This window comes from Zeus faber (assembly GCF_960531495.2).
Source record: "Zeus faber genome assembly, chromosome: 11".
In the NCBI taxonomy this organism is placed as follows: Eukaryota; Metazoa; Chordata; class Actinopteri; order Zeiformes; family Zeidae; genus Zeus; species Zeus faber.
Window position 1 is genome coordinate 8,943,928 of NC_137205.1, and position 10,949 is coordinate 8,954,876.

General features: G+C 48.2%; 3 protein-coding genes across 4 annotated transcripts in view; 1 reads left to right on the forward strand and 2 right to left on the reverse strand.

Moving 5' to 3' along the window:
- Positions 1–261: 261 nt before the first annotated feature.
- syngr3a (synaptogyrin 3a) lies at positions 262–3,913 on the reverse strand. Its single transcript, XM_080009608.1, has 4 exons — positions 3,617–3,913; positions 1,535–1,769; positions 1,150–1,295; positions 262–526 (listed from the first exon to the last, which is right to left on the reverse strand). Exons 1-4 carry the CDS (start codon positions 3,716–3,718, stop codon positions 296–298), a joined length of 714 nt encoding a protein of 237 aa, XP_079865734.1. The 5' UTR covers positions 3,719–3,913; the 3' UTR covers positions 262–295.
- gfer (growth factor, augmenter of liver regeneration (ERV1 homolog, S. cerevisiae)) lies at positions 3,746–7,405 on the reverse strand. Its single transcript, XM_080009607.1, has 4 exons — positions 7,093–7,405; positions 5,470–5,678; positions 4,245–5,228; positions 3,746–3,883 (listed from the first exon to the last, which is right to left on the reverse strand). The coding sequence occupies exons 1-3, from the start codon at positions 7,285–7,287 to the stop codon at positions 5,066–5,068; spliced, it is 567 nt and encodes a 188-aa protein (XP_079865733.1). The 5' UTR covers positions 7,288–7,405; the 3' UTR covers positions 3,746–3,883; positions 4,245–5,065.
- A 757-nt stretch (positions 7,406–8,162) lies between these two features.
- drg2 (developmentally regulated GTP binding protein 2) overlaps positions 8,163–10,949 on the forward strand; it is a 6,029-nt gene continuing 3,242 nt past the window's right edge. The window contains exons 1-10 of one of the 2 annotated variants that reach the window (XM_080009708.1): positions 8,163–8,213; positions 8,444–8,545; positions 8,813–8,973; positions 9,086–9,175; positions 9,275–9,335; positions 9,448–9,538; positions 9,982–10,054; positions 10,307–10,397; positions 10,477–10,574; positions 10,669–10,758. In XM_080009708.1, coding sequence (XP_079865834.1) covers positions 8,482–8,545; positions 8,813–8,973; positions 9,086–9,175; positions 9,275–9,335; positions 9,448–9,538; positions 9,982–10,054; positions 10,307–10,397; positions 10,477–10,574; positions 10,669–10,758 — 819 coding nt within the window. In that variant the 5' untranslated portion in view covers positions 8,163–8,213; positions 8,444–8,481. Of the gene's footprint in view, positions 8,214–8,252; positions 8,316–8,443; positions 8,546–8,812; positions 8,974–9,085; positions 9,176–9,274; positions 9,336–9,447; positions 9,539–9,981; positions 10,055–10,306; positions 10,398–10,476; positions 10,575–10,668; positions 10,759–10,949 lie in introns of those variants that run through there. The other variant, XM_080009709.1, reaches the window with a different exon arrangement.

Here is a 10,949-nt window from a genome sequence, read left to right on the forward strand (position 1 = left end):
AGCAACGAGGGGGGAGAGGAAACGGAGGGGGAGAGGGAGGGGAGGGGAGAGCGGGGTTGGGGTGGAGCCCACTTTCAACTCGGTCCACAGATGAACACCCGCCGCAAGAGTAGGGGGGTCATCGCAGTCACGGTACAATCGCTTCTTGTGATTGGTTATGCCCTCAATCCTCACTCCCTATCCTTACTCACCCCTTCTCCTCCCCCATCCCCCACACGCCCCACCCTCCCAACCCCGCCATCCCCCCTCAGACAAGCCCACAGCACACGACCTGATCTTGCAGTACGTCCTATGTCTAGTAGATGGGGACCTGGTACGTGGGCGCTGCGTTGTTCTCGGTGAACGGCGGGCTCTGGTAGGTCTCTGTGCTGTCGGCGGTGCCGGTGGTGGAAGTGGTGGCAGCGCCCCCCGGGGTGTTGGAGGGGTACGGCTGGGCGGGCGCGCTGCCGTCCATCTGGTCGGTGGCAAACAGGGTCATGTCGGTGCCGAGCAGGTACTTCTGGACGGCGCGCACGGTCAGACCAGCCTGCGCCGGGCGTGGTAGAGAGAAAGGGCGAGTGCGAGGGAAAGAGCGTGAGAGGGAAAAGAGGGCGAGAGTGAGAGAAAGAGATCACTCGCAAAGAAGAGAGAGGGGAGAGAGGGAGATAGAGAAGAAGGATGAGGAGAGGAGAGAGGAAGGGAGAGCAAGAGGGACAGAGGGGCAAGGCAGAGAGAGAAGGAGAAAGAGAGCGCAGAAGAGGGAGGGAGACAGAGGAAAGTGAGAAAGGAAAAAAGAGGGGGAGAGGGAGAGGGTGATAGAGAAGAAGAAAGGGGGAGAGAGAGAGGAGGAGAGGGACAGGGGGGAGAGAGATGAAGGGAGATAGAGGGGGAAAGAAGGGGAACAGAGGGACGGGGGATAGAGAGAGAGTGGGGGAGTGAGGGAGAGCGAGGGGGAGAAGAGGCGGAAGCGGAAGAAAGAGAAAAATACAGGGGTAGGGGGAAGGAGAATGTTGGCAAACAGAGAGAGAAAATGAAAAGCACAGTATCCGTGGGCGTGTCTCTGTGTGTTTATGCGTGTGTGTATGTGTGTGTGTGTGTGTGTGTGTGTGTGTGTGTGTGTGTGTGTGTGTGTGTGTGTGTCTGTGTGTGTGTGTGTGTGTGTGCTCGTACCCAGGTTATGATGGAGAAGAAAGAGAAGGCGATGGCTGCCCGCGCCGCATCCGCGCCCTGGTTGAGCGGCAGCTCATCTGTGGTGGTGCGAGACCACTGATTGGCCAAGAAGCAGAAACTCACAAAGTACAGGAAGGTCCAGAAACCTGAGGAAGCAGGAAGCCCAATGACTACGCTTAACAGATGGTGGTGGTGGTGGTTTCTCTTTGTTTTTCAAACACCTGTTCCACTACGATGACTCTCTGTTCCTGTTTACAGATCAAAGCCCCGGTTCCACTTTCTTTCCTCGTCGCCTTTCATTTCCTCCATTGAAGAGCGGCGAAGAGTTCCGCAGAAAAACCCTCATTTTGAGAAACCCGCCTCCGGCGTGACGTGTGTGTCTCACCTGAGAAGCCGACCTCCAGCATCACGGCCTTCTTGCGGTCCTTGACGGAGCTGATGGAGGAGAACTTGTAGTCCAGCAGCAGGAAGAAGGAGGCGGCCAGCAGCCCCACCAGGCCCACAAACACGCCGTAGTTGCATGCATCGGCGTTGCGGTTGAACACACAGTGCAGCCGCTCGCTGCCCAGGTTGACGTAGCCCTCGTTCACGATGGAGGCGAACACCACCAGGGAGAAGATCTGCCGGGAGGGGGTTAAACGGGGAGGTGAGGCTAATGAGGCTCAAACTTCCCGACTCATCAGTAAGCGCGTGTGACGTCAGGGGAAATCTATTTGGGAAGCGATCTGTGTCATTGAGTGGGGCCGGAGTGAGCGAGCGAGCGAGAGAGAGAGAGAGAGAGTGAGAGAGAGAGTAAGTGCGCGAACGAGTGAGTAAGAAAAGTATAACACCATTTCATTTTCGGTCCGTCACCACACATATCAACACACAAACAAACAAACGTGTGCAAATAAGAAAAGTGCACACAAACACACTTGTACTGGTACAAAAGTGAGGCGTAAATACACCCGATTAGTGAGGATCCATGCTCCCGGAGCCCTTCTAATACAACGGAACAAAGTCGTGACCTCATTTCCTGTCCCTCTCCGTCTCACTCAGTGAGTGGAGAGGTGAATGCTTGACTTCCTTTGAGGAATTACACTGCGACTGAGGCTGTGTGTGTGTGTGTGTGTGTGTGTGTGTCCGTGCGTGTGTGTGTTCAGTGTTCGCAGAGGCTCAGAGCTGGTCATGGGGTCAGTCATGGAGGAGCGTGTTCCATCAAATCACGTGTGTCGTGGTCATTTTCCGGATCATTCTCTATAATCATTCACTTTTCACCTCTCTCAACTCTCTCTCTCTCTCTCTCTCAGTCTGCCCTTCTCTCTCTCTCTCTTTGATTTTGACCTGGAACACTGAACAGCTGACTAACACTTGGTGGCAGAATAAGGCCATGTGACACAGCAACACACACACGTTGAGGGATGGGTCATATGATGGGAGGAGGAAAAAGTCTGAACACACAAAAGGTTTATTTACGCCTGGTGCGTTTCCATCAGCGCTGGTATAAGACCAATACTGCATCAGATCCTCGGGAGGACACCATCTAATTATTTAACACACGCACACACACACACACACACGCCCACATTCATGCATTGTGGAAGGATCGTCACCAAAGGTGCACAGCCGATTTGATTCGCATGACCCCCCCCCCCCCCCCCTATATCGTGGTCGTTCGGTCTCTAAGTGTATTGTCTATTATGTGATGCACACAGGTCGAGGTCCGTGCGTGATGCAGCAAACCCAGCGTCGGGAAACAACGCGCCCCGCGACCCCGGCGCGCGTACGGAGCGGGCGGCCAATCAGCGGCGAGGAAAGGACGCGCGCGCCGCTCGCTCGCCACGGCCCCGGACGGACGTGGGCCCGCGCCCCCCGCGGAACAGCGTCGAGCGGCCCGGTTTCGCCTCGTAACCGAGAAACAACACTGGTAACACTGCCAGGAATAAAAGGATACCAATAAACAACGGCTGTCGGTTGGTTCGGTTGGTTCGGTTGGTTCGGTGCCCCCCCCCCCACCCCCCACCAATGGTGAAAATGATTATTCCACTATTCCAACACTACACCGTGGGAGTGGACTCCATGTCTGCCGTTCAGGCCTGCAAACACACACTGACAGGTGGGAAATGAAACGGCCTATTCAACCGCACTGACAGACAGACGGACGGACAGGCAGGCAGGCAGGCAGACAGACAGACGGACGGACAGGCAGGCAGGCAGACAGACAGGCCTCGGTCGAAACCTTCCCTCACCCAATTAGTATAAACCTCTGTCACGAAATCAATTCTCACGGCGCCCTTTCGCCAACGCATCCGGGGGCGGGGGGGGCTCTGACACCGCGGGGCCTCCATCTTACTGCGGGCTTCGGCGCGAACCGCCGTCCGATGCAACCAACCCGCCACGGACCCTGCCCATCAATTAGCGCCGGCTCCCTCGAAGCCACCGCGCCGCGGACACCCGGCGAACAAACGGGGGGACGGTCCCTCCTTACCCACGCCAGCACTTTGAGGATGGTCTGCGGCTGCTTGACGAAGGTGACGGGGTCCACCGCGGTGCCGGTCCGACCCGCTCCGAACGATCCCACTCCGTCCATCTTCTTGCGGCTCTGGGCGGCTGCGCTCCTCCTCTCCGGGCTCCACGCGCCCAGCTCCGCGGCTGGACGGACGCGCGCGCGCGGACGGCGGCGCTGCTGCTGCTGCTGCGCGGGGGCGCGCGGGCGCGTCGGCGAGTCACCGCACAGGTTCGGATTTAAAACGGCCTGAGAGTTGGAGTTGCCGCTAAATAACGATGGTACCGACAACAACGATGACAAGTCCGGGTGCGCTGTTTTACATGGAGCTTCGATCGAGCTCTTTATTATACTATTACGCCCGTAAACATCAACATGTTTTAACACTTGGTGGCGATTTCTTATTGTATTCCTGAATTTCCCTCCGGGGATTAATAAAGTATTAATTTATTGAAGTGACATAAACTTGATTACTAGTAATTGATAAAACACAAGAAAACCGCATATTACATGATCATGGATATTATGTTACTTGTTATAGTATACGTATTATTACAACTACAAGATATGGTATTAAGCAGAAATGCTAAATCATCAAATGTATACTTACTGTAACGCGTGTCCGCGGCGCGGAATACAAAACAATCTTTCCTGTTGCTCAGAAAGTCACAAAGAAAGAAAGAAATGGAACTCAAGTGTGACATTTGGTTTTTGCCCATGACCGTTTCTAAAAATAACCACATGATCAGGACATTTATTAATAACTCTCTCTCACACGCACAGGTTGGGCAACATATCAGAGACCCTGGGCCCAAAGGGGTCCTTGACTGGAAAACACATTCCTTTCATAGTTCTTTCTCAGTTATCCATAAAGGACATGTTGATAATACCAGGAAGGAAACATAACACATTGAAATAGGTACATACACTTCAAATGTAATTCATCAGCACCTGATGCAATTTCTATTGCTTCAGTAAAAGGATGTAGGTGTTAGAAATCATATATTCTTTGGACCAATCAAGGTATACTCAATCAAGGTGTAATGAGCCCAAAATATTTTCCTGTCAGGCTGATTAAATTATTACAATTAGTGCAAATCAATTTTCAATGAGCATTGTCACAAAATAAATGCTATACCTCTTCATATTGCAAATAAGCCAGAAAACAATCACAACATTACTGCGTACGAAAGCAAACCCTGAATCCCAAGAGGTTCTCATGATTTAAACTGAAATATTTTGCACTTTCTTTCGAAACACAATACCACTGATGTGTCGTGCGTTGTTTTGGTCCGATGCTTGATTTGACTGACCGATCCAACCAGAGAATTCTGTGTAGAGCTGAGTTTTGGTGTCGCTGTGCTCCCATTAGTTTAAAAGTTCAGCGACGTGACTCCGCCCTGCCGACTCTCTGCATCCACACATCACGAATCAGTCGCAGGACCCGTCTTTCCAGCCGTCCCGCCACCTCTCGTCCACCCGGGAGCAGTCGAACTGGGGTTTGCCCAGACGAACGTTGACGTCGTTATGGAGACGACAGAGCCACTGAGACAGGGCATGGCGACTGCCGGCATCCGGCTGATTGGTTTTCAACCTGCAGGCGGCACATGGAGTCATTATGAAGTAGAATTTACAAATGTAAGTGTAACATTCTACAGATATTGTACATACAACAACAAAGGAAAAAATATATATGGCCTCAAAGGCCCTAATTAACGACACAAATAAAGCTTCCAAATCTGCATTACAACAACTCTGATGTTATGCTACAATGCTAACAGACGACACCGCTGTGGCTGATCTCTATTTATTCAGGGGTTGCACTTTGAGCTGACCTGCTCTTCAGGTCTTGGGCACATTCGTCGCAGGGGAAGAACTTTGCAAAGAGGTTGAAGAACTGTCCCATTTCCTGCTGCTGGGCCGGGGAGGGTCGATCGGGATAATATGCCGCCATGGTGTGGAGGAATGACCACGTGTTGCGGCCCAACTCTTCCCTGTCCAACGGACACTGTGGTTCGGGCTTTGCCTCCTCTACATGGTCCTCCTGAGTAGTGGGTCGTAAAATATGTTGACTATAACAATACAGGTGAATAAACCAACCAATCAACAGGTCAAGCACACAGTGTTACAAAATGCTATAACATCTTGATAAGCGCATCTTGAAGTCTGGAATCTGTGCCATCATTTTTTAATACTGGAAATCATTATGAATAAACTTTAATACTATCATAATTTAAAGTAAGATCAATAAAATAACCTGCTTAAAGTAATCACACAACTAAGAGACTTAGTTCATTGAAAAGCATGTCTGTTTCATATGACAAATGTTGGTCCACAATATGCTCTTTTGAGGAATTGTAGGAATCCATGAGATTGTCTGTGTTGCGTGGACTGCACTACACGTTCCAGAATTTCATTAGAAACAGAATGTTTTGGGGTTTTTTTTCCTCCAACATCTAGGTTTACCCTCGTCTTGCGTCTAAGAGGTTCATTTTCTTTTCTTGAAAGTTTGCCTTCTTCTGACTGTTTCATTTTTTTTGAGGTGGTGAGGATATTATTTTATACGAGAGTGATAGTGACAGTTCACTGATCACAGTGCCTTTCACTATTGTGCTTGCCCGGACAGTAAATTCTTGCCGGGAAAGGCGGACCGCGCCACAACAACTGGAAATAGCATATAGAGGAGAATAACGCTATACAAAGTATACATTTAATGGCTGTGTCGTAAGAAGGCCCCCATGGGCCATGATGGAAAAATGATGATGTTAGTATTCCGTTAGCACGGTTTTAAAACTGTACACACAGATTACTAAACTATTATATTTTAATTAATAAAGAGCCCATTCAATATTGATTATATTTATTTTGCATGAAATCCTCGAAATTGCAAGACACAGCGCTTAAAAGGTGACTTGAGACTAAAGTCCTGGAATTTTATTTTGTGCAGTGAATTCTCCCGACACGCCCGCTTTCCAGCACCTGCACCTTACCGCTACTACTAGCGAGCTCCCACCTGACAGCTTCGCTGTGCTTGAGGCAGCTGCTCATTCCGGGGACGCGATCGGACGCCATCCCTTGTGAGTTCCGGGCCAACGTCAGTTTAAACGCGATGGGCTGTATTTTGCTATTTTCCCCCGTAACCTGCCCAACAATGATACAGCATCACATGAATTAACATCATTTGGGCGGCTGCGGTCCTCGTTGCTGCGTCTTCATCCATCTTCAATGCCATGAACGCAAGACACCCGCGCACACGGTGTAGTAATCAGTGGGCACGGTTTATAAACCGTTATTTATTTAAGTGTTTATTTGTATGTTTGTTTATTTATTTATTTGTGTTTGTTTGTTTGTCAACAAAATAATCGTAGGGATCACCACTTTAAAATCGGCCAACAACAAATAGAAAGTGTCTTCTATCAACGAGGAACTTGTCAAGTCCCAACTGTTGTCGGAGTTACCTGCTTCTTCTGGACTTTCATCCACGATTTGAAGTCCGTACAAGCCCGGCACGGCTTCTTCCTGGGCTCCCCGGGCGGCCCCTGGTGTTGAGCGGAGCTTTCATTCGACGGTCGAGCTGGCGCCGCAAACGGGAAACCTTCGAATCCGGGAGGACCTGGCGCCTGTGTCGCCCCGGACCCGGCGGAGGACGCCATGTTTATCCCGTTGCATTCCGGGATACCGAGACGAGCGGTGGGTCGTTGACGAACGATCCGATTCTTTTGAACGGCTCCTTTGTAGGAAGGAGGGGAACCTGCTCTCGCTGGGCGACGCGCTGCTCTCTCTCTTTTGACAAGTTTAACGGTTTTATCTTGTGTTGTTCGTTTAAGTTTCCGTCTCCTGCCGCCGGTAAATGCCCCCCCCCCCCCCTCTCCATGTAAGAGATAGCCTATGCTCCTCCCTCGTCGGGAGCTGCCCTGGTTGAAAAGGAGCGCACCCACAGGCTTCACAAAGGTTCACAAAGCGAAGGCACGCATGCGCTGGTCTGACTGTCAGGGTTCATTTCAATAAGTTATTTTACTATTATCATTTATGTGTGAAAAGCACTATTTATACCTGTTGTACACAAAAATAAATAACTATAGTTCTTGTTATATATATATATATATATATTTGTGAAACGTTTTAAAAATATTATATAGACAAATACATATTAACGACAAATATATATAAAACATACTTAGGGAGAGTATCACATATTTTCACGTGTTATTCATTTAATTTGCCAATACGCCGACGTTGCCCTATGCGAAAAAGACGAACGGCTTTCGGAAACGAACGGAGCAAAAAGATCCGGTTCCCTGCACTGACCCGTAATTCCCACCACTGGCGCGTCAGAGAAACGACAGTGCGACGGAACATCCAGCATTTGCTGTAGAGACAAACTGTGTTATTTTTTATGACTAAATTATTAAACATAATCCAAATAAACAACCGACCGCTCCCGCTGCCTGGAAAAAAAACAAACAAACCACAAACACTATTTTATTTTAGATTGTTTCCACACGGACGTTTGACGTGTACGGAACTACAAGTTCCGGCCGGTGACGTCACACCTCTCTGCATGCCGCAAAGTGGAGCGGTAATGAAAGTGAACCTTTATATTTTTCTGCCCAAAACTGGGAACGTGTTCATACATAAACACTAAAGGAAATATATATCTGTGTTTAGTGCTTGCTACTAAGTGAGTGGACAGTTGTTTTGTTCCATATGTCTGCTTAGCTCGCTAGCCGGCTGGCTAATAGAGCTACAGCTACCAGGAGAGCCTGGCACGTTTCTGTGTCTCATGTCATGTTTTGTCTTCCGCCAAAGGGGCTGCGTCTAGAGTTTAACCCGTCTGCGTCGACACGATGGGGATCTTGGAGAAAATCGCAGAAATAGAGAGAGAAATCTCTCGGACGCAGAAAAACAAAGGTAACAGAGAACCCCCAGGTTCAGCACACCACCACCCAGTCCCGTCGATCTGAATGATGAAGTTGAGCTCATGGCGAGAACTCGTCCTCGTCAAGCGAACAATTATATGTGGACTGATGTGCTTGTCAATCTGGTTCGCAATCTTCCGAAACGGTGCATGTGTTTTCTTTTCATGCTTTTAAGTCAGCGTAGCTACCGTTATAAATGACTGCTTTCCTTCAAATCGCTTTGAAGTCAGTTGAAAATGTTGATTCTGGCCATTCTCAGCCACTGAGTACCACCTGGGCTTGCTGAAGGCGAAGCTCGCAAAGTACAGAGCGCAGCTGCTAGAGCCCTCCAAGTCTGCGGGGGCCAAGGGAGAGGGTTTTGATGTGATGAAATCGGGAGATGCGCGTGTTGCCCTCGTCGGTTTCCCCTCTGTGGGTAAGGTAGGTTGACAAGAATGCCCCTTCTTTGAAGAACCGTCAAGAATATCCATTGAATAAATTCCAACAGCAAATGGTGTTTACAGCCTAACCTCAAACTCTCGGTTTGCCACAGTCCACTTTCCTCAGCTTAATGACGTCAACAGCCAGCGAAGCCGCGTCCTACGAGTTCACAACACTTACCTGTATACCCGGTGTGATAGAGGTACGCTCTTGTAAATACATATCTCCTAATGTGTAGATTCCCATTTGAATGATGGCCATAGCACTCCATCGACATATACCCTTGTTTTGTTATAATCAGTACAAAGGGGCCAACATCCAGCTGCTAGATTTGCCAGGAATCATCGAAGGTGCTGCCCAAGGTATGACCAAGGTTCCTCGTTTTTAGTTGAAAGTTTTGTTTCATTGTTAAGTTTTTATTTGTATGATAGCCTGGTGACGAGTGTACTTATGAGGCCTTTTGACTTTACCCAGGCAAGGGTAGGGGTCGGCAGGTGATTGCTGTAGCCAGGACGGCAGATGTGGTCATCATGATGCTAGACGCCACCAAGGGAGATGTTCAAAGGTGTGTGTGTGTGTGTGTGTGGGTGTGAAGGGGTGTGAAGGGGTGTAAGTGTACATGATTTTGGTCAAGGGCTTCTGTTAAGTCAGGGACAAATTTTGACATTGGCGTATTCAAAGGGGGCAGAGCCATGATGCCATCTTTCTCTGTTGGTTATGAATTACATTAGTAATACTGTACTATATTGTAAAGTAGTAGTGTAATCTCTGCGCTCCCTTTGCTATTTCCTTGTACCCAATTGGTCACTTTGGTGATTTGATGAGTCGTTTATATCAGTTAATGATCATGACTTCCCCACAACTAAAGGAAATTAGTATTTGTATTCATACTGGTGGTGGTTGAAACAAAGCACAAAATGGAGAAGGTGACATCTAGGAGTAAGAGTCCAAATTCATGTCAAGTCAATGTTAAGTTAATATTTCTTTACTTTGTTTTTGTCCTCCTAGAGCACTTCTAGAAAAGGAGTTGGAGTCGGTGGGCATCCGACTCAACAGGACGAAACCAAATATTTACTTCAAGGTATAACTTTTTATTCTCTCACTCTGTGTGGCTATAGCTAGATACAATATATATATATATATAGCCAACCCTTCCTTTTTTCTTCTGTTAAATATTTTGGCTTATATTTTAGTTTATCGTGGGGTTTATTTCTTTTTTATTTGTATTTCTTATTGTTTTTCTGCTATCTGTAGTTTTTCATTACATTTAGTGTCTATTGCCATATTTTATATTCTACGGTCAACTTGTGTATCTATCTTTCTGTTTTGTCAGCCCAAGAAAGGCGGTGGTCTCTCCTACAATTCCACTGTCCCTCTCACCCAATGCTCAGAGAAGTTGGTTCAGCTCATCCTTCACGAATACAGTATCCTTTACTCTGACCCGAAGAAAGACAAATATAATCCACGCTAAAATGACTACTTCTTTTAACGCCGCTCCTCCAGAAATCTTCAACGCTGAAGTCCTCTTCAGGGAGGACAGCACCCCGGACGAGTTCATCGACGTCATTGTGGGAAACAGAGTTTACATGCCCTGCCTTTATGTACGGCCGAGATTTGGCATTTTTCTCTCTTCTCTCCTTTCCTGCTAGGCGTTTTGTTTTTTAATTATTTGTGTGTGTGCATTTTTGTTTCCAGGTGTACAACAAGGTGGATCAGATCTCCATTGAGGAGGTGGATCGTCTGGCCCACAGACCTCACAGTGTTGTCATTAGGTCAGATGTGTGTGTGTGTGTGTGTGTGTGTGTGTGTGTGTGTGTGTGTGTGTGTGTGTGTGTGTGTGTGTGTGTGTGTGTGTGTGTGTGTGTGTGTGTGTGTGTGTGTGTGTGTGTGTGATATCTGTAGGACTTCAGATGTAATGTCAATACCCATCAGTTTATATTTTTATATGTGTGTCTTTTAGTTGTGGGATGAAGTTG

What these genes read in the sequence shown, in the direction of transcription:
- syngr3a (XM_080009608.1), bottom strand. Translation starts at nt 3,718, where the DNA reads ATGGACGGAGTGGGATCGTTCGGAGCGGGTCGGACCGGCACCGCGGTG. An exon ending in TCCTCAAAGTGCTGGCGTGG is followed by an intron (nt 1,770 to 3,616) that starts GTAAGGAGGGAC and finishes CCCTCCCGGCAG; the next exon opens with ATCTTCTCCCTGGTGGTGTT. An exon ending in GCTGGAGGTCGGCTTCTCAG is followed by an intron (nt 1,296 to 1,534) that starts GTGAGACACACA and finishes CTGCTTCCTCAG; the next exon opens with GTTTCTGGACCTTCCTGTAC.
- gfer (XM_080009607.1), bottom strand. Translation starts at nt 7,287, where the DNA reads ATGGCGTCCTCCGCCGGGTCCGGGGCGACACAGGCGCCAGGTCCTCCC. An exon ending in TGAAAGTCCAGAAGAAGCAG is followed by an intron (nt 5,679 to 7,092) that starts GTAACTCCGACA and finishes CCCACTACTCAG; the next exon opens with GAGGACCATGTAGAGGAGGC. An exon ending in GCCCAAGACCTGAAGAGCAG is followed by an intron (nt 5,229 to 5,469) that starts GTCAGCTCAAAG and finishes TGCCGCCTGCAG; the next exon opens with GTTGAAAACCAATCAGCCGG.